Source organism: Muntiacus reevesi, chromosome 16 (genome assembly GCF_963930625.1).
Source record: "Muntiacus reevesi chromosome 16, mMunRee1.1, whole genome shotgun sequence".
Classification (NCBI taxonomy): Eukaryota; Metazoa; Chordata; class Mammalia; order Artiodactyla; family Cervidae; genus Muntiacus; species Muntiacus reevesi.
The window spans coordinates 41,188,669-41,216,507 of NC_089264.1; the positions used below are offsets into that span (position 1 = coordinate 41,188,669).

General features: G+C 38.1%; 1 protein-coding gene across 5 annotated transcripts in view; it reads right to left on the minus strand.

Moving 5' to 3' along the window:
• PPARGC1A (PPARG coactivator 1 alpha) overlaps positions 1-27,839 on the minus strand; it is a 690,475-nt gene that overhangs the window by 18,273 nt on the left and 644,363 nt on the right. For all 5 annotated transcript variants that reach the window (XM_065907304.1, XM_065907305.1, XM_065907302.1 and 2 more), the window contains 8 exons: positions 23,350-23,544; positions 21,427-21,549; positions 20,364-20,568; positions 16,432-16,477; positions 16,249-16,322; positions 3,364-4,282; positions 2,699-2,803; positions 2,458-2,578 (listed from right to left, as the gene is read on the minus strand). In XM_065907304.1, coding sequence (XP_065763376.1) covers positions 2,458-2,578; positions 2,699-2,803; positions 3,364-4,282; positions 16,249-16,322; positions 16,432-16,477; positions 20,364-20,568; positions 21,427-21,549; positions 23,350-23,544 — 1,788 coding nt within the window. The remainder of the gene's footprint in view (positions 1-2,457; positions 2,579-2,698; positions 2,804-3,363; positions 4,283-16,248; positions 16,323-16,431; positions 16,478-20,363; positions 20,569-21,426; positions 21,550-23,349; positions 23,545-27,839) is intronic.

The window sequence follows — 27,839 nt, forward strand, 5'->3', positions numbered from 1 at the left end:
CCTTCTCCTCCCTTTAGATTTCAAATCAATCTTACCCTCTCCAGGGATGGCCTCCCTCATTCCCAGGGCTGGGTGCCCACCCGTATGCCACTTCAGTACTTTAGATACATTCTCTATAACAGCAATGAACACATCACGTACCTTTACCAGTCAGTGGAGTTGAAGCTCCCTAAGATGTGGGGATGAAGTCTTACCTAGTTTTATATCCCAGGTACCTAACATATAGCTCTCACATAGTCATGTGTTTTCACTTATATTTACAGAAATACCATCTAATTGTCCAACAGGTTAACTGGTTTAACAGTTAAGTCCCCAATCTTTATATTAATCTCTTACTATCTGTGGGTCACTATGTTAGTAAATAATTTCTATGTCTTAGTTTTCTTTTTTTAATGTCTTTTAAAAACAAAAATAAAAATCTCAAAGCCAAAATTCTCACAAACATCTAGCTAATTATAATGGCTTAATATATATCAAGTTGACATTTGCACTGTAATTGCCTTCTTTCAAAGGGAGATGATAAAGATTGTCGTAGTCAAAGAATTAACCAAGGAACTTTTTAACATCTGTGACACCAAGGAAAGGCAGGGTGGTATCTGCTTCCAAACTGAGGCTAGTGGCCTCAAGAGTGTTTTTGGCTTTGGCATCTATGGAATATAGAGTATATTACAAATGAATCACACTATTGATCTATTTGCAAAGAGCCAAACTAGCAAAAGGAGCCCTCCTTCTCATTCTTCACCCCAGTAAGTATCTGGCACTATATTATCTTTGGAAGGAATAATAAAAGCACATGCCATCTATCTATATTTATCTACTCAGCTTTGGTTATAGCTGTGTTACATTTTGTGCAAATGAGCAAACATATGATACAATAATTTCTCTCTTTAGTGTCACTCTTCTGGGAATACACATGAAGAGTTTCATCAAATATGAATTTGAAAACACTGAAATAGCTAGTTACTTACATGCTTACTCAACATGACTCTCTTTGGTATACATGAACTGTAATGTGCCATATTAGAAAGCTTTATAAACTGTATGGCACTCTGTAAATGTGAGTTGCTACAGTTATTGAACAGGCTATTAATTAAAAACAGCAAAATTAGAAAAGCTGAATTTTCCATTTTCATTCATATTGTTAAATGTTAACTAATGATACTCTGGTAGATCTTAATATTACAGCTAATTTGAAAGTTGAGAAAAATGAGGGAAAGTACTATAATTTTCACAAGGCCTTTAATTCGGTCTTAGGTAGATTCAAAGTTAAATGGCAGCAAAGCCCTAGACCTTTAGCCTAAATATTCAATCACTTCTCCCTTCTTTCTCCTTGAGTGCCTGAGTTAACAAACCTCTCAGTTAACCTTTTTCCTCCAGCTGATAACTGTTGGCCAATGCTTGATTTGGACTTTATTAGTCACTCTTTTATGTAGGTTTTTCAAGATTTTTTGATGGTTGTGGGTTGTATTAAAGGTACCATATCCATATAACCTTTATAGTTAAAAATCATTTCCCTAAGCCCTGGTTAGCTTGTATGCAAGATGTATGAAAAGCTGATCTTCACTGAAATGATACTTAGCAGCTAACAGACAGCAGATGCAATGAACAAAAACAGCGCCATTTCTGATGGTTGACCCATGGCTTCCTGAAGCAGAAGGCTGTGAAAGTTCTCAAGGCTCTACTGGGGCTCAGTGGGAAAGAGCTCCTTAATCAACTAGGAACGTCTGCCTGGGACAAGTACTGGATGCTGACAATTGGATGACCCAGTTATTGCCTCCTATGGTTCGACAAACAGAACAAACTAGACTCCTACAATCTAGATCCTCATCCCAAAGGGTCAGTGGTGTCTATGTGTCAAGTAAACACAATGTCCTACAGTAGGTGGTGCTGAAATCCATGATAGGTTACTGAAAAGCAGCTCATAAGAAATGTGGATGTCTGAGGTGTTGACCCAGCCCAAAGAAGAAAGTAGGGACTTAGCAAATCTTTCTCTACCACTGCCTTTAAATCTCACTCAGACACAGTCTCCCCATGGACAACCCAACCCTCACATCTGCCAAAAAGATGAAACCATCCAGGGACACCTCCTCATTTTCCACTCAGAACACAAAGCAGTAGAAAACAGTATCAAGAACTCATTCTCTAGGTCAATGGGACCAGTATACATCTCGCCTCCTTCTATTTTTAGAAACAAAAGTCAAAAGCAATAATGAGCTTCCAGACGGGTGAAAAACAGGTAGTATGCAGGAGAAATACATGGACTTATTTTGTTTTCCAATAATCAGTGTTAAGAGGAACTGAGGAGTCACTGATGCTAAAGCCAAAAGTCTGAGTTCTGCAGAGTCTAACAGCATCCTTGCCATAGTTTCTAATCTATGCCCATCACACCCCCCAAAAAGAGAGAGAGAGAGAGAAAGAAACCCTTCTGTAAATGAAAGTAAGCCGCAGGCTGCTTACAATTGCCTTCTGTCTCTGCCTCTCCCTCTGCTTGGCCCTTTCAGATTCCCGCTTCTCGTACTCTCTGCGGTATTCTTCCCTCTTGAGCCTTTCGTGCTGGTATTCCTCGTAGCTGTCATACCTGCGAAACATAACTTCATCATTAAGTCAACCACCTCCATCTGCACGAGCAAAAGGAATCATAAACTAGGGAGGGGGCAGGGTTTTGGAAAACATTTTGTCAACGAATGTGCATCGTTACCTGGGCCGCCGGCTATGGGGTGATCTTGAACGTGATCTCGTGCACAGGGGTGAATTTCGGTGTGTGCGGCGTCTGCAGTGGCCTGACTCATAGTAATAGCAAGATCTGAGAGAGGGGAGGAAAAACAAAAAGGGCATTTGCAACTGCCAGCGAACCCCAGTTTATCGGCATGACTCAGTAGCCCCTGGAATTCCGTCTTAACATAAACCGGCTTTCAGTTCCCAAGTACTAGTGAGATTTCCCAGGGACAGTGTGTGAGCCTCTAGTCGGCTTAGAGGTCTGGGAGTGGTGACATGTTCTCTTGCAACATCTCTTACGGATGTGACTGCCAAACGCCAGCCTGGTTCACTGTCAGCTTTATCTTGCATGAATCTCAACTATTCTGTACAGGGCAGCACTCCAGGTAATGGAAAAAGTTAGATGAGCAAGTTTCTTACAGATTGCTCTCTCTGGTCTGACTGGCTCACGTGCTATGCTCAATGAGGACAGATTTAAGAGAAGATGGGAAAGAATGCATGAGTAATAACAATCTCCTTAGTTCTGGTAGCACCAGGAATGTGTTGTTGAGGGGCTGGGTTGCCAATGGGTTTTGAATGCTGTTTTTTTTTTTTTTTTTAAATTCCTGGGGATACCTTAGGCTTTGGGTGGGTTTGGACAACGTTTACCTTGAGGAAGATCTACTGCCTGGGGACCTTGATCTTGACCTGGAATATGGTGATCGAGAACACGACCTATGTCGAGAAAAGGACCTTGAACGAGAGCGCATCCTTTGGGGTCTTTGAGAAAATAAAGATTTGGGTGGTGACACGGAATCTCTACACGGAGAGTTAAAAGAAGAACAAGAAGGCGACACATCAAACAATGAATAGGACTGCGTGCCATCCCAAGGGGAGTTCAGTTTATCACTTTCATCTTCGCTGTCATCAAACAGGCCATCCATGGCTAGTCCTGAATTTATAAACATAGGTAGTTTGGAGAATTGTTCATTACTGAAATCACTGTCCCTCAGTTCACTGGTCTTGTCTGCTTTGTCGTCAAAAACAGCTTGACTGGGATGACCGAAGTGCTTGTTCAGTTCGGCTCGGATTTCCTGGTCTTGGAGCTGTTTTCTGGCGCTGCCGGGAGAGACCTGCTTGCTCGCCTCCACGGGCTCTCTCAGGCAGCACGGGTCGGAATCTGTGGAAGAGTGTGTCTGCCCCGGCCCGTTGGAGGAGGGGGCATCTTTATTTTCTAGTTGTCTGGAGTCGTGGAGCTCCTGCGATGTACTAACGAGTATTTCCGTTTTGGAATTAATTGACTGACAATAGTCATGGTCACCAAACAGCCGAAGACTGGGCCGTCTGGCCTTCCTTTCCTCGTGTCCACTGGTGAGCACAGAGGTCTTGCTGAGCTGTGCATACAACTCAGACTGCTCGGGCCCCTTCTTGGTGGAATTACTGCCTTGGGTACCAGAAGACTCACTGTACCGGGCCTTCTTGGATGGTGGAGGTACCACAGTCTTGCAAGAGGGCTTCAGCTTTGGAGAAGCCCTGAAAGGGTTATCTTGGTTGGCTTTATGAGGAGGAGTTGTGGGTGGAGTTAGGCCTAAGATAAAAAAAAAAAAAAAACCAAGGAGAGAGAAAGAAAAGAGACAGAATGTTGTTAAATGCCAGGATACATTTTCTTCACTTCCCTGAGATTTCAGTCAATAGTTAAAACTCATCGAAAAACAAAGGACTAAATTCCTGATAAGACCTGAAAAAGTGACTCTGTCCCCGGAAGCCTCTGTCACCAAGGAAAGACAGATATATGTTGCAAGACTGCAGTGAAAGCCCTGATATTTTGTATTTCAAACGCCAATGCTAACAGGTCTTGCTTCCCAGGAAACATGAACGTATCAGCACCAGGCAGAACCAAAGTTCAGGTTCATGAGGGAGTCCTGTCATCTGTGTGATGGAAAATGAATGCAGTAGTACTCAAGAGACTCAGTGAATGGCTTTGGCCATGTTTGTCTGCAAAGAACACGGGGGAGGATGCAAGAGGGTTGGGAATTTTTGTACAATGAAAGAGATCTACCTGTGGTGCCAAAGAATTAGGCAACTTAAAAAAAAAAAAAAGATGGGATGGTGCAAATGTGGGGCAGGGTGGGGATGACATAAGCAACTTCAAAGCAAGTTCAGTAAAATATGGTCTGCGAAGGCAGAGCACCAGACAACTCTACAACCTGACAGCAATGATTCTTTGTCTCCACAGTTCATTAACTTAGTAAACCATGGCTAATGTAGGTATAATACATTCTTGTAAGCATAACTAATACATTCTGTCTAAAATATGGTTCTGCAACAGAAACCTAAGTGAACAGTAACACTAAATATTGCAGTGCCCGCGGACCATTTTATTTGGAGCAGCACATCAGGGTGGATTATGAGGTTGAGGGACTGAAACGAATCCAAGCTTTGGCAACTAGCTAATTAAAAGAAAAAAAATGAAAAAATAATGGAAGAAGGGGGGACATCTGTAAATTGTTGCCTTTCCTGCTTTTCTGCAGAAGGACAGAAAATTCCATCAGAAGTCATGGTGGGAGACTATGTGAAGGCTGGTTGGCTCTGTCAGTTTCACCCTGAGGAAGTCCTACTCAGCCCTTTCTGCCCAGGAAGAAGAATTGTGGAATGGTTGCAGAGTTGAAGGAACTTTGAAGAAGGGCAGGCTGCAGTTCAAATGACTTTATGCTTACAAGGGAACATTTTAGTTTACAATACACTTTTTATTTAGGAGGATGGGTGAATGCTATTCAGCAAAAAAAAAACTTTAAGTCTGCTAAGAAGCCTGGGGTGAGACTTAAGGCAACTGCACATTTCAAGGAAAATTCTACCTTGCTGGAAAAAAAAATGTGTATATATATACACAAGTAGGTCACAGATAGCCATATGAAGTTTTGGTATGAACAAGAAGACACTGCCTCTCTCCCCTACTTTACAAGAAAGAGAGGAAATTAATATTTTCCTTAAAATGAAATATGTTTATACCAATATTTGGTAATATTTATCATACATAGCTAATTCTTCCCAAATGAGGGAAAGACATGAACAAAAATACAAAGAGGTGTGATTTTGGAAATCTAACCCAGTTCAGAAAGACAGGGAAATGCAAACACAAAGAGAAGCAAACACTGCTCTTCCTTTGTGACACATCTGAGTCTCAGAAATCTTCCCTTTATTAGCAGCCTACCGTATCCCTGCTCCCCCTACTTTTTGCTTAGAGATAATAGAGAGGTAACATGACTGAATGAAGCTCACCCTTCTTATGTTCTCTCTTTATAGACAAGTGTATCTTTTACTTAATATAAAGAAATTCCTATATGGCCAATTTTCTCTCTTCCTCCCCCTCCTCCACCTCTTCCTCCCCCTCCTCCATCTCCTCCTCCTACTTCCCTTCCCTCTATCTTTTCCTCCTCTTGATTTTCTTTCTTCCCCTATCTATCTCCCTCCCCTCTCTCTTTTTGTTCCCTCTACCCTTGGGTATGTATGTACCCACATACATATACACCAATTTCTCTTAATACTACATGCTCTCCTGCCTTCAATTACCACTACAACAAATTTAAAGATACCAGTTCTCAGCAAAGAAATGACAAGATCTCAAATATTTCTCACAGGAAGCTAAGATGCTCGAAGAAATAATGATGAATAATCTCTCTTTACTGAGTAAATAACAGTCAAATATTCCAAATGACATAGCCTTTGAATTAGGGGAAATGACATTCAACATCCTCAAATACAACTCCATAAATCTTTTCATGATACTCTGAATTGGGGTAATTTTTACATTTCTAATAATTTACTGCCAGGATCACTCACTTATCAGATATTGCTATATTTTCACGCTTATCTCTTTCTGAATGTGAATTATATCTTGTCTCTTCAAATAGATTAGCAGCTCTCAGAGGAAATGTTGCCTGGGCTTATTTTTGCAAAATGTTTCACTCGTTTTTATTTTTCTGGATCCTCCTTTGCTCATAGATGTTCCATTTCAGTGGCCCAAGGATCACTTGGGAAGCTGGTCAAATATTTTTAATGACACAGTTCACAGACCACTCATGGGGAGCCACGGTCCTGTCGTGTCTGCGTGGTACGTTGCTTTGATGGCAGGTAGATGTATTTTGACTGACATTGTAGACTTATAAAAAGAAACCCCAAACTTCAGAAACACCAAATTAGGCCACTATTAAAGAGAGACTAGTCCTAAAAATAGCTCAGCTATCTAGGGATTTTAAATATAGAAATTCTTTTTCGTCTTGAACATTTGAAACCCTTGTCCTAGTACCTAAGCTCATTATCGCTTAAATAACCGATTCTCAAGTTGCTCTTGGGAGTGCCGACACCCTGAGTAGTTTCTTAGAGTTAAAAACAAAGCTTTTCACGTCCTTCATATTTTAGATGGGCCATGGAGATTAAATAGACATTCACTGAGGACCTACTATGTGCCAAATAGCCTACCAAATGCTGGTGTTTCAGGGATTCAGCCCTCAGGACTTCATAAAGAGATCACTTCTTAATATCTGCAGTAAGTTCATGTTCTTGTGTATCTGCTTAGAATTTACAGAAACACCATAAGATAACCAGATAGACCTTATGAGTGAAAATATCAGGGCTGGTAAGTTTCAATTTGCATTGCTCATTAAAACAAATATAATACTCACTTAGTTGATGGAAGTTATTTTTGGATTAGGAGTAGGTGGACAGGAAAAAAATAATTCAGATCATTCCCTAAACTTTTTACTTTTAACTGAAAACTTCTTTAATTCAAGAAGAATATCCCAAAGCAAGACTGAGACATCTTGAGGGTCACAAGAGTTCATGGGACCAGAGTCTCATTGAAAATCTATTTCCAGATAGAGTTCCTGACATCCAGAGGAAAACAAAACAAACTGAAGCGAAAGTGTCAGAAGTATTTTTTGTTTCTTCTAATGTGATGTCCAACGTTTAGGAGCCATGGACAGGACAGGAAAGCCTTTGCTGCTCCTGAACTAATTTGATTTCTCTAACCCCATCTCCTCCATCCAGAAGGTTCTCCCTTGTGGAAGGAGAGCAGTCAATACTCAATTCCTCAATGCCACTACCCCTGTCATCTTCCCACTAATCGCTGGACTCTCAATTTCATCCCACAAGCCTAAATCAACAGTGCTAATGCCTCCCATAACCTCCGGATTATTTCCTGTGTGTTGATTTTCTGGGGAATGTGTACATTTTGGTGTTGACAGTACAAGGTATATTCCATGCTCTCTCTTGAACTTAGCAGGTTTTGATAGATTTATGTGAGGACAGATGGCCATTACAGGCTGAAGGCTGACAAGAGGCAGTTCAGAACATTGTTAACACACTTGCACAAACTCTCAGCAGTGCGGCACTGTGCAGAATGTAATTCAGACTATAGCTTTTTTATTGCTGCCTATTTTCTTTTGTCAAAAGAGCCTGCTGTGCAGAGCAACAAATGGCTGCTATTACCCAGAATGTAATGGGTGTCAGACAAATCACGTAACACAAACAATCAAGCGTATGTAGGTCATATTTCAACAGAGCACAACCTTAGCAATATTTATGATTACTGCATTGAAATGTGCTCTATAATAAACAAGCACCTCTACATCACTCACACTTATGCACTTCTGCACAGCAAATCTGGGGGAAGTGGGACACACTCTCCAGTTATCTTTTTAAACAAACCTTTAAAAAAAAAAAGTCAGAGACAAGTTTGGTTTGGTTTTGTGTTTCACTCTGTGACACAAAACGATTTCCTTTGAGGAGTTTTCTTTTGGGTTGGTTTGTTTAATTGAATGATTCTAATAAATGGCGAGTCCTCAACTCTATTCTGTGCTCCACTATCCAGCCAAAGACTTCAGCAAGAATTTTTTAAATAGTTTACATAGTCTTATGGCTTGCATTTGACACAACCTCTTGCTAAATCTGAGACTGACAGTGGGATTTTTCTTCTGTTACATGCCAATTCGAAAATTTCTCAAGTAAAGAAAAGGAGAAAATGATTTTCTAATTTGCTTAAAAACTTACCAAAGAAGGAAGACTGGGCAAAGAGGTCTGTGACTTGAGTTAATGCACACACTTTTGGCTTCAAGAACTTGGAGTGGGTGTCAAGGGCGCATAGGAAGGACTGAAACTCAATCAATATGAACTGTTTACGGCTACTGTTACTGCTAATATTCTGTTTATAAAAGCTCCCCCAGTACTCTTTCTTCATCCCTAACTTCCCCAGGACTCACTGGATCTTTACAAAAGCCAGCAATCAGAGTGTGAACCCCTGGCACAGAAGGGCCTGTCCCACACCCTCCTCTGGTACCCAGGCTGGCATGTCCACTCTGACTGAGGGAGCTCCCACCTCTCCTGCTTTTTAAGGATTTCCTGTGTCACTCCTGGTTACTGGGGAACAAACTGGCCTTACAGAAAAACTTCAGAATATTCCCACGACATGTGTCTAATGCCCCAACTCTTTCTCAAGGAAAATGTAGAGCTGTTATCCACTGGCCCTCAGGCACTTTCTCACAGAGCTGGGGCAGAAGTCGTCAGGGTGGGGAAGAGACTGGCTTTTTCCAGGTTTCTCTCACCAAACCCCTGAGGTAGATGTGGGAGAGAAAACTGCTTTGCTATCCTTGGCTTGAAAGAAATTAGACAGTGCCATTTCCAGAAAAGAAAGCTGAGGCACTTTTCAGACGTTGAGGCAAGAAGAACGAGATTAAAACAAGAGAATGAAGGATATGCTTGAAATATGGAAGAAATTCCTGTCAGGACAAGTTGCCAAATACGGGAATAGGCTGTAAAGAGAATTTGTTGGGGCTCCCTTTCTTGGCTTCTTCAGCCATAGGAAAGGATTATATGACCTGTCAGAATCACTTTCTCGTTCTCTGTCATCGTGGCTTTCCTTTAAAACTACCAACTACTACCACCAAAAAAAAAAACAAAAACCACAAAAAACCCAAAAAACTAACTACTGCTCATATTTTGCTTTATTCTATTTCCCCACAGATATGTCACATACAGAAGATGTATACAGCAAGAGGATATAGCAAAGGTATGCTGTTTGTCAATATTCCATCCAGCAAAATCACCTTTTAAAAGGATAGGAAATCAGAAGTCCACTACCATGAAAACCATGGGGAAGACATACATATCAATGGAGGAAAACATTACTAAGGCCTCCTGTGTTAGCATGATGAGATTGCGGATGATTTTGTTCTTCCCATTTTCCTAAATAGTTTGAAAATAGTTATATTAATTCTTATTACTTTTCTAGCAATAACAATAATGTTTATGTATATAGATACTTATAAATACATACACATGTATATACATATGTACATATACGCAGGTGTGCTCAGTCATATCCTACCCTTTGCAACCCCATGAACTGTAGCCCACCAGGCTCCTCTGTCCATGCAACAAAACTGGAATGGGTTACCGTTTCCTCCTCCAGGAGATCTTCCTAACCCAGGGATCGAACTTGCACCTCCTGCATTGGCAGATGGATTCTTTACCACTGAGCCACCAGGGAAACCCCATATACACATGTATATGTATATATATGTATTACATATACACATGTATAAATAAAAATTGGGGGGGGGGGTCACTCACTTTGTTACCTAAATCAAATTCCTTCATGTCCTGGGGTTAAAACCATCGTCTTGTTGAGCTGACATTGCTTTGCCATTCCCATTTCAGAAACAAAAATTCTAACACTCTGAACATCTCCATATGCAATAGATTTAAATGCCTTCTGCCAAAAGAGCATTCTCTTTTTTCCTCATCTTGCTTTACTAACAGTTATTTTGAAATCAAATTAGTTTTTACACCTGTAAAAGAGACGCATTTTTTTTTTTTATCAGCCAAAATGAGCTAGTTTAGGACAATCACAAAGTCAGACCAGCTGGTGATACCTAATAAAGCAAACTTCCTAACTCGTCCCTCCTGTTCCCCTAAGACTCTGCAGATGGGGCCAAGGGATTATTCTGGAGGTCTTAGAATTTTGTTGACTCTTTACATTTTCACTTAAACATTTGGAAAATTTCACTAAAATTTGCAAGAGTAAAGAAAAAGAAGACACCAGAAAGGCCTGGGTAGCAGCTTGATCTGTGTGCTCTGTTGTAACTAAAGGCATTAAATGTATACAGCAAAGATCAACAAATTAACAACCTGAATGCTGTCCCCATCCTGTCTAGCCCTCTGCTGCCCCAATAGCAGACATCACTAATTGATCATGACATTCCCACTGAGTACAGACTTGGCCTTAGAATCCTTCTCAACACAATGCTTCTGGCAGCCAATACCAATCAATGACACTTGGCAAGTGAAATAAAACCTATTTAACATAACAGATGTCCACCACTATCTTTAAAATTCAGGCTTTAGGAAAGAGCCATAATCTCTAGTCAGGCAGACCTGCTTTGAACCCAGGGTCTACCACAGAGCTAGAATCAACATTTTTTCCTTAACAATTAAGTGGACAGAGAGTCAAAAAATAATATTGATATATGTGAAGTGCCTATTAGTGAGTGCCTGGCCTCTAGGGCTTGTAGTAGCAAATGAATGCCCAAGGGGAGATTTTTCTACCTTGATTTGGTAAATCTCACACCCATACCAAAAGCAGTATATGTTCAATTTCATGGGAAATTAGGGAGATTTTACTATAAAAGGAATACTTATATTAAAGAATACATAACTTCATATATGAAACAAGAGACCATATTAAGACCAATAAAAGGAAACAGATAAAGGTAGCCAAAGTTGAAGAGATGAACAAAAAGTTACAGTGACCTCCATAGATGAATTTAATATAGAGTTAGTAATTGAATAGCTAATTGAACACACATGCTGGCACTGGTCTAAGCTTTTTTCATGTTTTATCTCACTTAATCCTCACAGTGACTCAATGAGATGTAGGCACTGTGATCAGCTTCATTTGATACAAAGCATCCCGAATCTTACAGAATTTAATTAAATTGACCAAAGGCCATACAGCTAGATGGGGGTAGATCCAGATTTTGAACTTTGCTTTGTCCAATATCAGAGCCATGGTTTTTCACAACTTCACTAAACTATGCTGTTTTTTAAAATATCATTATAGACTACTTTCATTTGAAGTTCTTCAGCTTATAAAGTATATTAGTTCGGGCTATACTACATGAAATCACCATTTCTTGGGTACATCAAAAATGCTGAATATTGACAATCTTATGTTTCAATTTACAATGTGGTATCTTTTGCTCCAGAAATATCTTCTCTCCTTTCCACCCATGCACGTAAAAATCAAATGCAAATATTTTTCTCCCTTCAGTTCAGTTCAGTCGCTCAATCGTGTCTGACTCTTTGCGACCCTGTGAACTGCAGCATGCCAGGCTTTCCTGTCCATCACCAACTTTTGGAGCTTGCTTAGACGCCTTTCCACAGGTTGGCTCTGTCATTCACTGACTAATGGTACTGCTTTAATGCTTCTTTCAATCCTGAACTCTCTCTACAATTCTTTTCAATCTTTTGCACAATCATGGTAATTAACTTAAAGTCATGTTACAGGCTTCCCTATGATAACTTGTTTTCTCCCTTGGATGATTCTCTTGAGGCACAATCAGTGTTTGCCCATCCTCCAAACACTACTACACAAATTTTACTGAAGATGCTTAGTGGAGATAGAAGTATTGTCTACCATTTCACACCCCACAATACCTCCATAAAAAGCAAAACCAAAACAAAACTCTCCTCCCCAGCCCATTCCTCCCCATACCACCCTCCAGGCAGGTTTCAAACTTCTTCCAGCCACCTTCTGCAGCCTCCAAGTTCTTTTTCATCCCTTGATTTTCCTGTAGCTGGAAATAACTTCCTGTATGTAATGCAATTTGACTGTGCATCAGCTTATGTTATTTGTATCTGCACTCATTACCACCTTGCTCAACACATGAAAAACCATTCTCTGGACCCACCTTCCTTAGAAAGTAGTAAAATATTATAAACACTAAATCATACCTTCCCTTCATGTTACTTGGGCAATATGTATTATTTCCCCAACACACTATAAGCCCACATCTTGAAAACAAGAATATTTATTTAGCACCTTCTATGAGCCAAGTTTGTTACTTTGCCAACAAAGGTCCATCTACTCAAGGGTATGGTTTTTCCAGTGGTCATGTATGGATGTGACAGCTGGACTATGTAGAAAGCTGAGCACCAAAAAATTGATGCTTTTGAACTGTGGTGTTGGAGAAGACTCTTGAGAGTCCCTTGGACTGCAAGAAGATCCAACCAGTCCATCCTAAAGCAGATCAGTCCTGGGTGTTCATTGGAAGGACTGATGCTGAAACTGAAACTCCAATACTTTGGCTACCCCATGTGAAGACTTGATTCATTGGAAAAGACCCTGATGCTGGGAGGGATTGGGGGCAGGAGGAGAAGGGGATGACAGAGGATGAGATGGTTGGATGGCATCACTGACTCAATGGACATGAGTTTGAGTAAACTCTGGGAGTTGGTGTTGGACAGGGAGGCCTGGCATGCTGCGATTCATGGGGTTGCCAAGAGTCGGACACAACTGAACGACTGAACTGAACTGAACTGAACTGATGAGCCAAGTACAATATTCTGTGCTTTACATGGATTAGTCTCTATGTCTTATGTTTGTTATATATTTCCCAAAACCTACTGTGTTGCAAGCATAGAGCTGGTATTATATGTTATATATATTGGTAAATTGATTTCCATGGTACTCAATAACCTTTCAAAGCACTAAGAAAGAGGGATTTAAACTAGTAGGATGAATTCTGATTCACCAACAGAAATAAATTCGCTGGACTGTATATATTTTTAAGGGTGACGAGTATTTTTTTAAAGTTTTCTTATAAAATGTCAATAGTATGACCTACTAACCTTTCAAATGTATAATTAAATTATTTAATGTTAGGTCAATAAGAGAAATAGTAAAATTTATGACAAGAAGAAAGTAAGTGCTTTTTTGTAACACTATAATCTCATGAATAGAAGGAATGCAATTTAAATGATATGATATACATGTAAATTGACAAAACACTGTAAAAACAAGGATACCCAATCCTAGCTAAGGTGTAATAAGGCAAATATATCCACACTTATATTTATATAATAAGGTCATGAGGGGAAACACATCTTTTGGAAAGCAATGTGACAATATGGATCAGAACCAAGATATTTATATCCTTATATTCAATGAGTACTAGAAATTTATTTTGAGAAAAATAAGATTAAAAAATATATAAACAAAGATTTCCACCCTAGTGCTATTTCAAAATGGTAGCACTTTAAAACAACCTAAATGTTTAACAGTAAAAGTATACTTAAATAAATTTTTATACATTTTGAGGTATCCACTTAAACCAAAGCTATAGAGCATACTAAAAAAAGCCTGATAATAATGGGTCTGTGATAATATAAACCTTCCATATTTAAAATGTTAACCGAAAAATCAGAATGCAAAATTGTGTGTATACAAAATTGTCACAGATGTAAAACTATTCATAGAAAACAATTTAGAACAATACATAATTTTTCCACTAGTTTGTATTTTTGACATTTTTTACAGTAAGCTTATATTATTTACAAAAAGAGAAAAATTTTTTAAAAAGGTTTTCTTTAATGGAAAGTTTGGTATTGTTATATGTAGTGAAAGCTTTCTCAATCCTTTCTAAACCAAAGTAACTTACACACACAGAATCCAGAACACTCTTAATTAAGGGAATTCCTTTCAACTGGATTGTTACTAGAGCCAAGGTAGTATATTTTTCCAAATTTGGTAATGTCTATTATGCTGGTGACTGAAATTATGTAAGATAATAAAATATTATGTAGGTGAATGAAATAGGATTAAGACAAGTTTACATAGAAAGATCCAATAAAGGTATGTTACTAAAAGAAGGGCTGTCAGATGAAAATACTGGGAAAACATGGGGAATTATGATTAAGATTTATATTAAAAATCACAAAAATCTAGAATGATTCCGCACTCAGACTACCACGCAAATAGCCTTAATTATTTTTCCTTAAAAAAGCAAGAAAAAAAAAAAGGCAAGAAAAGACGAGTAAATACCATCCATGATACATTATTAGGGACGTTTGTGCCACAAAGATGAATAGAGTCCCCATTAGTATATTTTAGTTCAGTGCAAAGGTCTGTCTGTCTTATACCAAAAATTTCATATTTGAATACATAATTTGTATCTTTTAAGCAAAAGCAAAATGATTAAACTGTGTATACTTCAGTTAACTTTTTAAAATAAGCCCACCAAATACTCACTCATTAGTTAGATAAGGAGTCTAATGTACATAATATATACACACAAAAGTTACTTATAATCATATGTGTAATTTTAATTTATTTAATAAATGATGTTATGGATATATTTTATATGTGAATACATGTGTGTATATGTGTGTATGTAACAATATATTTATACCTGTATACACATACATAAAATATATATAAATACCATGAAATTATCTGCTCTACTGCTTGACCAAATCATGCAATCATGCAATAGACCTTTCATAAGGAGGTAATTTAGCAAACTCAGAGTGTGAAATTAAACTTAGCAACAATGACCACGGTGCGTGTAGGCACCACAGTTCTGGCTGAAAGCATCTTGTTTCACTCACTGTTCCTTTACCCTTATCAGCAATGGCCAGAGCTTAGGAACTTCTTGTTTAGACATCCTAAGACTCACTTTCTAGTGAGGTTCGAGTACCTAAACCTCAGCTCTTACTGCAAAAGTACCATTTGCACCCCTCTCAGATGTTTGCCTAGGAACTCTTTGGATTTGTAAGTCTCTTAGGGGTTAGTTCAAGTTTTTAAAGCTTCTTCCTCTTCACGATGTAGAGTAAGATTGGCCAAATAAATTCAGAAGTCCAAATGGTGAAGGAAATTGCTCTTGTTTAAAATATATAAGAACATTTTGTTTTGGTGAATGGGCATATTTTCATTTTTCTCCTTTACTGAAAAGACATAAAAATAGTATCATATATAAGAGAGCATTTTACTATTAAGTATAATAAATAGTAAGAACATATTTCAAGTAAACCTGAGTTCAAACCTTTGCTCTTTGCTTTCTAGCTCTGTGATCTTAGGCAAGTTACTTAACATCTCTGAACCTTATTTCCTCATCTTGAAAAACAAAAACACAACCACCATCTTCATGAGGTTCTTGTGAAACTAGCTAAAATGATTTATATGCTTGGCATATTTATTGAGTGGAAGACCAATAAATGTTAATTTCTCCTCCTACTCAAGTTTTAGTGTCTTAATTGGGAGTAGGTTTATTTGTGGATCTAAATCAGTATACATCAGAGAGTCTGCAAGTCTGACAAACAATAAATGTCTCCTCTTAAAAAAATAAACAACTGAAAATATTTATAGATAACTTCTTGTTCAATGTTGTTTGTACTCTTAGTTAACTTCATTAGTTGCATAGAGACTACACTCTTGCTTAATATGCATTTCACATACACATTCATCCACTCAAAAAGGTCCAAATGAAATGTAAGGCTTACCTGCAGTTCCAGAGAGTTCCACACTTAAGGTTCGTTCAATAGTCTTGTTCTCAAATGGGGAACCCTTGGGGTCACTGGAAGATATGGCACATTTATAAAAACAAACTGAAATGGAGTTGCTGTAGCCAAATGTATTAGAACCCCCTTCCCCTTCTGAAAATGGTTACATTTCTTAATACTTACTTTGGTGACTCTGGGGTCAGAGGAAGAGATAAAGTTGTTGGTTTGGCTAAAGGGAAAAAAAGGAAACTAATTATGAAATATTGAGTGTTTTTCTGATTTGGTTTCTTTCTACAACAGTCAAGTTGGAAACTGGAAACAGGAAAACTAAAGTAAGGAAATCCCTGAATATTGGATCAAAGTCAGACAACAGTCCATTATGCTAAAACAAATTCCAAACAACATTTGCATCAGTAGACTATCATTTGAAAACATATACGAAAACAGAATTTTCCCCAAAATGTAGCATCACTGTTAAGGATACAAAATTTGCATAAGACCATCAGAGAAAAATAATGTTTTCTATTTTAATTTGGAATATAGTACACGGTTTGTTTAGACACGAAAACAGCAGAGTAACTACAAGACGACAGAACGTTATGAATATTCAGTTGATTTTTCTCCTAAAATGTATAATTTTATATCTAGTTTTGAGACTAGGTTATTTCTGTGAGGCCATACTCCCTCAATAACCATTCTATTTGCTGAAAATTAATTGAGAGACCATGACAAATTACAGACACTGACCCAAATAGTTTAGAAGGGTTCAGATCCCCAAATCTGATAGACAACTAAAGTAAAAATACTGTTTATCAGTTGAGAGACCTATAGACTTGCAAAGAGAGCTCATCTACTTCTTTTGATGTTTCCTGAATCTTACCTCCTACAGGAGGCATTTCCCAATTATGAAGGGTGGAGTAAGAATCTTCTCACTCCAAAATTTCAATTGCTTCTCCTTGGCAGTCTTGTATTTTGAACAGAAGGAGGAGAAAACTGGTGAGAAACGTACTTGGGGTATACATCCACATATTATGTATATATATATACACATATGCTTACCTATAAAGATATGTTTATATGTATGTAGGTTTTGTCATTTTTTCTCATTAAAATAACCACTTTCAAAAGGTCAAGAGGTAGTCATTTATGTAATGAAAATCATGGACTTGAAACCAAAAAGGTCTTTAGAATAAACTTTCTTATTTTATGGATGAAAAACTTGAGACCTAAGATGCTTAATGATATTTCCAGGGCCATAAAACTAGTTACTGGCAGAGTTGGGCCCAGAATATGTTTTCCTTCTCCTATTATCAAAAAGAATTGCATTCAATAGATATTAAAACAAATTAATCAACCTCAGTAATTAAGGTCCCTTGAAATGTGAAAATATTATTTATGTCCAAATTAGGTTGAAATTAGGTACTTTACTTGGACAAATAGTATTTACATATTTAATTTGTAGATTTAAAATTCATTTTCAAGCAACTGAACGTTTATCATCTATCCAGTGTGCATCCAGAAATATGAAGCTAATGCAAATTAGGTGCATTGATTGATTGACTTTTTCAGATATACCAATAAATAAACTGATTTGACATTAATTTTTTAGTATATCTGATATAAAGAGCCTTTCAAAAAGAACACATTTATGAAGGAACTGGACCCACTTCTCTGGTGCTCAATTAATAATTAAGATGACCCATATAGGTTCTACACAAATATCACCAGGTATGAACTAGGTGCTGTCACACAATGATGTGCATTGTAAATAAGGTGCTGAAATTTCAGTTTTCAGGGTTTAGGGTAATGTTCAAAGGAAGATTCCCAAAATTCTGATAGTTGGGTACAAGTAAAGCCTATGGCAACAGAAGGAGATGGACAGGAAGTGGGTGTATTTCATGAGACAAAATGCAACCAGCAAATGAGGGCCACAGCAAGGGTATAGCTTCAAGAATCCAATCCCAAAATAAGCCCACACTTACAAAAACTACTACTAGAGAAGTGCCGATTTGGCTTATTGTAAGTGTAACTACACTGTTCCAATGGCTGGAAGACCAGGGACTCTGAGATCCTTGAGGACAGGAATGAATCTTTTTCATGAAGATCATGATATTTCTGATGAATGATTGCATTAGTAAAGGGATCAATAAAAGAGTAAATGGACCCCCACAATTGCCAAAGTCCAGACCATTATACTAAGGAAGTGAGCTTGATGCACAATAGTACAGAGAGCATACCTGAAGCTAGTGTGAAAAAATGGCCATACATCCAGTAAGGAAACCTCGGAAAATTCTCTTAGCTATTGCCTCTAAGCGTTCATGTATTTTCTATATTAAAACTCTGAATAATAAATACCCCCTGAAACTCAGCATTTATTTCCTATTGGTTTTTAACAATCAGCCATAGCTACATGATTGTTTTCTCTTAGACCTTAAGTAACTACAGGGATTTTTGCTGTTGTTGTTAATAAGCTTTGTTCTGTTCTGGGCTAGCTGCACTTCTGCTGCCTCACCACAGAAACATACCTTATAAAAAAACCTACATACAGCAGGTCTCATCTAAAGAATATGTCCTCCAGAGGCCAATTTATTTCTCACTGCCATGGTTTGTAACAGATTACAGTAATATTTAGTGGTGTGTGGACTGACAAAGTTTTAAAACCCTCAAAATCCAAAAGGACCGATTGAAAAAATAAAAAACAGAAAACCCCCCACACACTTCAGAGCATGTGCTGCTGGACTATTCACTCACGAAAGGGTTCTCACAAGTTTGCGGCTTCAAATTCAGCTCTAGAAAATGAACGCATGACCAGGACCAGGCAGGGACTAGTCCAATGAGCCCTTCAATTCAGGGCCTAGAATCCCACAGCACAGTTGGTCCTGAGCTAAGAAAACTGTTCTAGCGCATGCGTTTGAGAAGCCAGTCAAGGCTAAACAAACTAAGAGACCATGGCTCATTTTGATAAGTATATTTCCTTGAACTGATAGAAAGGGATGGACAGTGATTTCAAGATAGCCACCAGGGAAAACCTAATTAAGAGCCAATTAAAAATATTAAAGGAATATGAAAATTCCAGGCTTATGATGAAGTAGGAATGAGAGAGGGAAATTCAAAACACTGGGAAGGATAAGATGTATTAAAAGCAGCAGCAACGGCATACCTGTATGAAATAATCATGGTTCAAAACAGGGAGCAGGGGCTACCACTCTGCAGCTGGAAGGGGCATTGGGGAAACAGAAGGAAGAAAAAGAGGTGGATGTTTATAATTGCTATTTTAGAATGTGTCTACTTCCACTACAAAGTCAGAGGAACAAATCATGTGGAAGTTAAATATCTTAAAGGAACAGCAACTTTCTATGAGCTCTCTTTGGGCCTCTACAACTAGAATGCTTTGAGGGAAGACACCAAAACTAAAAGTTTATATTTGCCAACAGAAGTTTTCCCCAAATCACCCTGATCTGCTCAGGAGCATCAGCTTTTCAGTAACGTACAGGGACAATAGACGTCAACCCAGATGTTTAGTATATAAGCAATATATTTTTAAATGGAAAGAAGAGATTTTAAATATCCAGGAATTTCCAAATTCATACTTACAAAATAAAATGTGTGAGTATGCCATGTAGTCTAAAAATAGAATGTACATCATAACTGGAAGTGACTGCCTAAGTACTACTTGCTATTTCTTAAAGGATAAACAGCAATCAACAGTGCCTCATTTTTTCCCCCATTATTGGAAGGGGGGAAAAAAAAAAAACTTTTTCATGAATTGGCTAGCCCAGCTTGCTCAGAACTTCAGTTATCTCAGCAATTCACAGATTCCTACAAACCTCATCTGAAGTTGCAATTCCCTCGGCACCCCATCTCCCACAACCTGGCTAATATTTCAGGCGCCTTTTGGTGATTGTGAATTGGGCTGCATTTCAGCTGAATAGGATATGTTCAACCTGTGTCCAAGGAAGGATTTTTTTTTGCCTACTATCATAAAGCATTGAACTCTCTGTCAAGAAAGACACCGATGGGACCGACGCCTGAAGTTTGGGTGTCCTCAGCCTGCAGCAGGTCTGCTCTGCCCTCACCACCCCTACCAGCAGTGGGTGTTCAGGGGTCCGGCCTACCTTGTAGATGTTGCGTCTGCGATTGTGTGTGGGCCTTCTTTTTGGAGGTGCATTTGTCTCTGCTGCTGTTCCGGTTCTCTGTGGGTTTGGTGTGAGGAGGGTCATCATTTGTGGTCAGATACTTGAGAAGCTCCGAGCACGGACGTCTTTGTGGCTTTTGCTGTTGACAAATGCTCTTCGCTTTATTGCTCCATGAATTCTCGGTCTTAAAAACAAGGCATAAAGAAAGGGAAAATTAGTGAACTGAACCTTATCAAAATGGATATAGGTTTTCTGAAGAGATGAGATTTTCAATGAAGTGTTCAGTCTAAGTGTACTAGATCTATGAGCTGTGAATAATTGTTTGCAGAACAAGGAAAGAAAATTACATTTAAAATTCCTAAATGACATTTATACAGCTTTTTATTTCATTTCTCCTACATTTCAATGTTCCTACTCAGCAACATGTAACTAACAAGACCCTACAGCGCCTTTACTGTGAATAAAAAAAAAAAAAAGCTGGCTTAAACCTTAATTTGCCACTGATTGCCAGAGCCCAGTATTCACAATTCTCTTAAGTACCCCTTAACGCTCCGTTTTCACTCGCAGTGAATGGCAAGACAAACATTGTTTAATACAGCCCGCTAACTGAATTATGTCATTGCCAGCATTCCATCCAATTAATGGCAGAGATAGATCTTTTGCGCTGATTCCTGAGCAATCTTTCTCAGGTTAGACAGCTGGCAAAAAGGCACTGCAGCGTCTTAAAGACATTCATAGATGATACCAACCTATCAGCAAATTTTATTGTGGCCCACGCTGCTACACATATTAATAAAGTAAGCATGAAGTAACAGATGGTAGAACTTTCATTTCAATTGTCCAAAGACAAAGCATCGATGAACTCTTCCTTGTTTCAAATAGCTAGACTACTGCTTTTGGAGACCCATTTTATAATGCTTCACCATTATGAAGTCTCTGCAGGATTCCAGCTGAATTAATATATAGACGCCTATTGTTTATAGCTTTAAGCAAAACCTCCTTGTGACTTCCCCTCCTATAATAAAAAACTTTACATTTGTACCTTAACAACGGCAGGGTTTGTTCTGATCCTGTGATTATGGTTTCCATGGTTCTGGGTACTGAGGCCACTGCATTCATTATAACTTAGCTGAGTGTTGGCTGGTGCCAGTAAGAGCTTCTTAAGCTAGAAACATAACCAGGAGGAGGGAAAGCGAGAAAAGTTAGGCGTCTTTTAAGCATGAGAATAAGCTACTGAAACATTAACCTTAAAATTAATTATAATGACAAAAATGGATTCACTCTAATCACAGAACACCTTAGCGTAATAGCAGTAAAGGAAACTAATTTTTAAAAAATTAGAAAAAAGTTGGGTATTACACTACCAACTGTGAAAGGTTTGCCACACTTAAAACTACCTTAAGTTTTCTTTAGATAAAACAAGGCAAAAGAATCTTCCTAAAAAGATTCCAAATACGTATGAGGTGAGAAGAGCTGCTTTGCTAAAAGAAGGCTAGAGGAGTGTGTGCACATTTTCCCCTCAATAACCCAAATGAATCAAATACCAATAAATGAAAGATTCTGTGATGCCTTGAATCATGTTTTTCAAATAAGCATAAAACAATACTGATTCAAAGAATATTTGGGCTAAAAGAGTAAGTTTCCCTAAAAAGGATTTTTAAGAAGGTAGAGTCGTGGCCTGTAGATCAGGAGATGTGGGTTTTGGCTTAGGCAAAACATTTCCTGTCTCTTGACCTCTGTCTCTTCATTTGATTCGGTGGCCTTCCAGGACCTGCCTGCTGGGACATGCAGCATGACTGAGTCAACAACCCCTCCCAGCTAAACCATGGTGTGGATGGAAATGATTGGGTATCATTATAAAGAAATCGGATCACTAGAGGGCAAAGCCAATGCCACCGACACAAGGAAAAACTGGGAAATACATATGTTATCGTGGCTTATAAGACAGTCTCCTCCAGACCAGAAATCTCAAAATGCAAAGGAATATAAGTAGAGTCTCATAGCTTTATATGGAATGCTTTTAACATTTAAAAACTTAGAGAAGGGAGAGAAACAGCAACTATAAGGCAGACCAAAGCACATTATTAAAGTTTGCAGGATGACGTTTCATAATTTACGTTGTATGCTCTTACATCAGATTTATGGCAAGTGACAAATGGCTACCATAGCTGAGAAGGTAAACTGTGTCTTAGAACTAATAAAATCCCGGTTGAGCACTGCCTTGAAAAGAAAATTCACTCTTCATTGCTAACAAATCCACTCTTCATTGCCTACCATAAATTTAGGAAACTTAGGTTGAAAATGTGCTATTATTTTCCAATCTTCATAAGAATTATGGATGCAAAGCCTTAAAATATTGCATGCTCTTTGATCCACCCTCTATTTCTAAAATAATATGCATGATAATAAAACTACAAATATATCAATTATCATGCCATTTATGATCATGAAAAAAAAATAGGAAAAAGACTAAATAACCAACCATAAGGGATTGCTTAATGAATTGGTTCATCTCTGAACAATAAAATACTATGCAACCATTCAAAACTATGCATCTATTTAAAATTCCCAAACATGCTCATGATACATCTTAAAAGAAGAGGAGATTTTGATCCTTTTTGATATTAGAGGCTATTTGAAATTACAGGTGAACTTTCTGTCTATTCTTTTAGTAATATACATTTTTTAAGTTTCTAACCATAAACATAAATAATACTAAGACATCAAAACCTACAAATAAACAGCAAAAGATAGTTTCAAAAAACTGCAGTAAGACCACATGAAGTCTGTATATCAACATTTTTCAACAGGGAATCACAGAATTTGCAACTCTGAGTGTGCTTCGGGATTATTTTGGCATCAGTCTAAATGAAAAATCCAAACCTTATTGTTACTACATCATACCCATGCAGCGGGTAGCCAGAGGCAACTCCAATTCCTGTTAAACAGTAGGAAGGGTTCTTACTAGAGACGGCTCTTCTGCCTCCTGAGGCGGAGGGGTGCCGTCAGGCATGGAGGAAGGACTAGCCTCATTCTCGGTGGTCACATCTCCATCTGTCAGCGCATCAAATGAGGGCAATCCGTCTTCATCCACAGGGAGACTGTCCAGGGTCTCTGTGAGGACCGCTAGCAAGTTTGCCTCATTCTCTTCATCTATCTTCTGCAAAAACAGTAAAATAGAGGAAGGCATGAGTGAGTTGACACTGGGAGATGAGTAATCTATTAATCAGCATAGACTGAATATGTTTAACCAAATGAGTACACGATATATGAAATTCAGAACATTTATGCCATAACACAAAAATCACGTCCTCCTCAAATTCCAAACTCCCTTTTGGTCTGAATCATACAATCAATTAATACCTCTACTGGACCAATCTCTGATTATTGAGCTTTCTAAATTAGCTATTTATTATGTCAGTGTTAATAATGCTAAATGTGATTCTGTCTTGTTCACAGTCATTTTTCTCATATTTATGTCTTGTTTTCTTAACTAAAAGAGAAGATTTAGAGAACCTCAGGGCTTGAGAGCATTTTAACCATTATCTACCGCAGCTTCAGACAGTGTTTCGATAGCGTTTCAGTCTCCTATATAGCATACGCATCAAAATGTTTAGATAATTCTCTGTTTAAACACTGCCAGAAACTTAAAGTATTCTAAGAGAAACTATACACTTTCATGGTTTCATTTATAATTTCATCACTGAGCACTCCATAGTCATTTATTTCTCTCCTTGACATCTTTCCCAAATTTAGTCATAAATCTATAATTGCCTACTGGACATTGCTACCTGATAAGAGGTTCCTTGTCTAAAAATTAAAAATAAGGACTTTTCTTGAAAAAAAAAAAAAAAAAAAAACTTGCTGTTTCTCTTGACTTTCTGGGTTTGTATAAGGATTCTACAGATCCTTAACTCTGGAACTACCTTGAATCCTCTTTACCTGGCCAGTCACTAGGTAGGGTCTTATTTGTAGCATATCTCAAATGCATTCATTTCTTAAGACCAAGGTACTTTCTAGGGCAATGTTCCTTCTAACAGGGGCCTTGCAAACATAAATTTAACTCATTTTCCCACCTGCCACACTGACTCCCACCAATACATCCTTGGAAAACTGATTTTCAGTTATTTATTGCACAAACATTTTTGAACACCTACTATATGTCAGGGTCATGCTAGGTGTTAGAGACACAAAGAGAAATAAGACAAAACTCTGTCCCTTTGAGAACCCACCAATGGAAGGAAAGAACCTGTAAACAACATGCTATAAAAGAGAATATTTGTTTATTTCAGCACTCTGTAAAAAGGAAAAAAAAAAAAACCTCAAGATCTTCCAAACTGAGCTTATATACCTTGTCAATAGGGCAATGTACTAGATTCTTGTGTACCTGGGCAACCAATATAGTAAGTCATTGATTACTTGCTGAATAATCCATTGATCTGCATTTTTTTGCCTAAAATGTATATTGTGTAGATTACTTTCCTTTTCTCCTTTAAGCACTTCATGTTGCCCAATCTGACCTGCTTCTTAAGTCATTTTTTAAGTTCTGTACACTATGACATGAACAATATCAGCTCAATTATCCCACACAGATTCTATTACGAAATGCACCTAAGCTGCTGACATCTAATGAAGCCAGCAGTGCCTGTACTTCCTTTCTCTCTAGCACCGGACTCCAGTTAATTGACCTGACAAAATTACAAGAATCGCAGAATAAGACAGCTAATCAGAAAATCAAATTGTATTACTAGAGAAATTAGGCAGGCCTTTCTCACGTATACATTCTATTTTCATATAAAAATTGTTTTCCCTCATTACTGATGAGTCTCCATCCAGGAGAAAACTATGAACCTCTTTCTCTTTTGGATTCAAGAAGCCAAGAAGAGCAATATATGCTCATGGTAGAGTTTATTTGGCATTTTTAACATTTGATTCAATTTCCTTAATGCCCCTGGACTTGACATTGTGAGTTAAGTGGTTTGAGGCACATAGGGTAGAGTGACAGTTCTATGAGTTTTTAGACTGTAGTGCAGGAGGTAAATTCTAACCAGAAGGGCTGAAATGTTAACTTCAAAAAGGCACCACTTCCTTCCACAAATTGATCGATTCTTTAGAATCCAAATTGCTCAGTTGAATAGAAAGACTTTACTGAGCATCCCCCTAACCCTCAACTCTTCTGGCCTCTGTCCACGCAACCTTAATAATAAAGATCATGAAATAATCTGCCCCTATTTTCTGTGGAGGATCATAATCTGGTATCCAAAGATGCCAGTCTCTCCCTTTTAATTTTAACTTAGATTTCCTCATGTACCAAAAACCAAATTCAGGTTATTGAACTATTCTGAATAAAAGTTATATTTAAATGAAATATATTGCTTAAAATCATCTCAAAATCATGAGATTTACATTAATATAAATATCCTCATGTTATCTAATAAATATAGTCTTTGAAAATGTCTCAAACATACCAGGCATGCTTACACACACACATACACACACATGCGCGTACACACAACCACACATAAACACAGTTTAAACAAATAAATTGGACATTTTTTCCAGATAACCTAGTTTCCAGAAAGGCTTATTTCATTGAAGTTCAAAAAGAACTTAGGCAAAAATAGTTAAGCATGTTTACCAATAAATGAGTAATTTTGTTTACTCCGATTTAAATTTTGTGTTTGACTTCCCAGCAATACTACAAGCCCCTATTTGCTTTCAATCACATAATACAATAGCATCTTAGTTCTATCCCTACTGTAAACAAACCATGATAATTCCAATCAAGTCAAAATGACAAAGAACACTTAAATTAACTAGTTTTCTCCAATTTCTTTAATAAGCCTGGGTGAATGTACACCAAATACAATGGCAGAAATACTGGAGCTTGATAATGTCATAATTAATTTACAAGACCTGATTAAACCACCAGCTATTTAAATTTTCCTCTCTTCTGAAACCACAATGGGAGGGGAGAGTTTGTGGAATGGAAGATTGGTATTGTGTATTTGTACATGTGTGTGTGTGTGTGTGTGTTTGTATGTGTTGAGATATGCAATGTGGGCAGGCTAGTCTTAAATCAGTATGGAACAGTGGGACCGTAATCATTATAGTCAATGTCCATTAGAAATAATTTTTAAACATTTTCATTTTCTTACTATCCTTGTATATGTGTTACTCAGAGAGGGGCTCTAAGACTGTTTTGATAGAGCTGTTCTTGAATTAAGAAAGAAAAAAATGCTATGATTTCAAATTCTGTTTTCTTTCATCAGAGCAGACTAGGAAGAAGGTTTAATGACACTTCTGTGTTGAAGCTCAACAGATATTTGTACATGCAAAGTTGAGTGGACATTATACCTTATTCTGACAATTTCAATTAGTTTGACATGAGTTTCAACAATTGAACACCCCAGAGAAGGCGATGCATGTGACAAAAAGAACTCTGTTAAACAATTCATGTTGCTTTCCATTATTGCTTCAGTACAGAGCTGCCCTGGCGGCTCAGTGGTAAAGAATCTGCCTGCAATGGTTCAATCTATGGATATGAAACATCCCCGGAGGAGGGCATGGCAACCCACTCCAGTATTCTTGCCTGGAGAATCCCATGGACAGAGGAGCCGGGTGGGCTACCGTCCATGGGCTCATGAAGAGTCGGATACAACTGAGGGACTAACACTTCCACTTCCACTGTTTTTATAAAAAAATATATGTATTAGTTCCACATAACTGAAGGCAAGAAAAGCAAAGAGGAGAAAAAGAGAGAGCAGATCACCAACTGGGTGGGGATCTGCCATTGCACAAATGGCTCAGTCTCAGTGCGGGGCACAAGGCAGAAATAAAAATGGGAAATGGGCAAGGAGACCTTCCATGTGAGGCAACCAAGTCACAATGAAGAGTCAGACACGACTGAGTGAGTAAGCGCGCACACACACACACACCCCAAATCTGAAACAATGCTGTGTCCTTAATAAATGATCGTTCAGAGCAGTCAATTATGCCAGAAAATTCATTTCTTCTCTTTGTGATTGCGGATCCCCATATGAATTACACTAAGTGTGATATAATTCAAAAGGTACGGTTGAAGAAAGGTAGATTCTGCCCCCTTACATGCCCAAGTCACCTCAAGATTGAAATTTGGGATCCAGTATATAATATCTGAGTCTTGTTCTTTAGTGAGCGGTTGGCAAAAGGATCTTTCAACCAGTTACACATGGTGGGGCAGACAATGCATTCAACTCACCCAACTGCACACAGAGTGAATAAATCCACTAAATTAAGGAGGAGATGAGGGACTCAGATCCTGACACCTGAAGGGAGAAACACAGAGTGAAAACTGCGTGAGGTATCCTGAATACTTTTAATGCAGGCTATTTTGGAAGGACCAGGCCCTGCTTACAATAGTAATTTTTTCCACATCTTGTAGAATTGCAATTACACTCTGTGTCCCCAGATTCT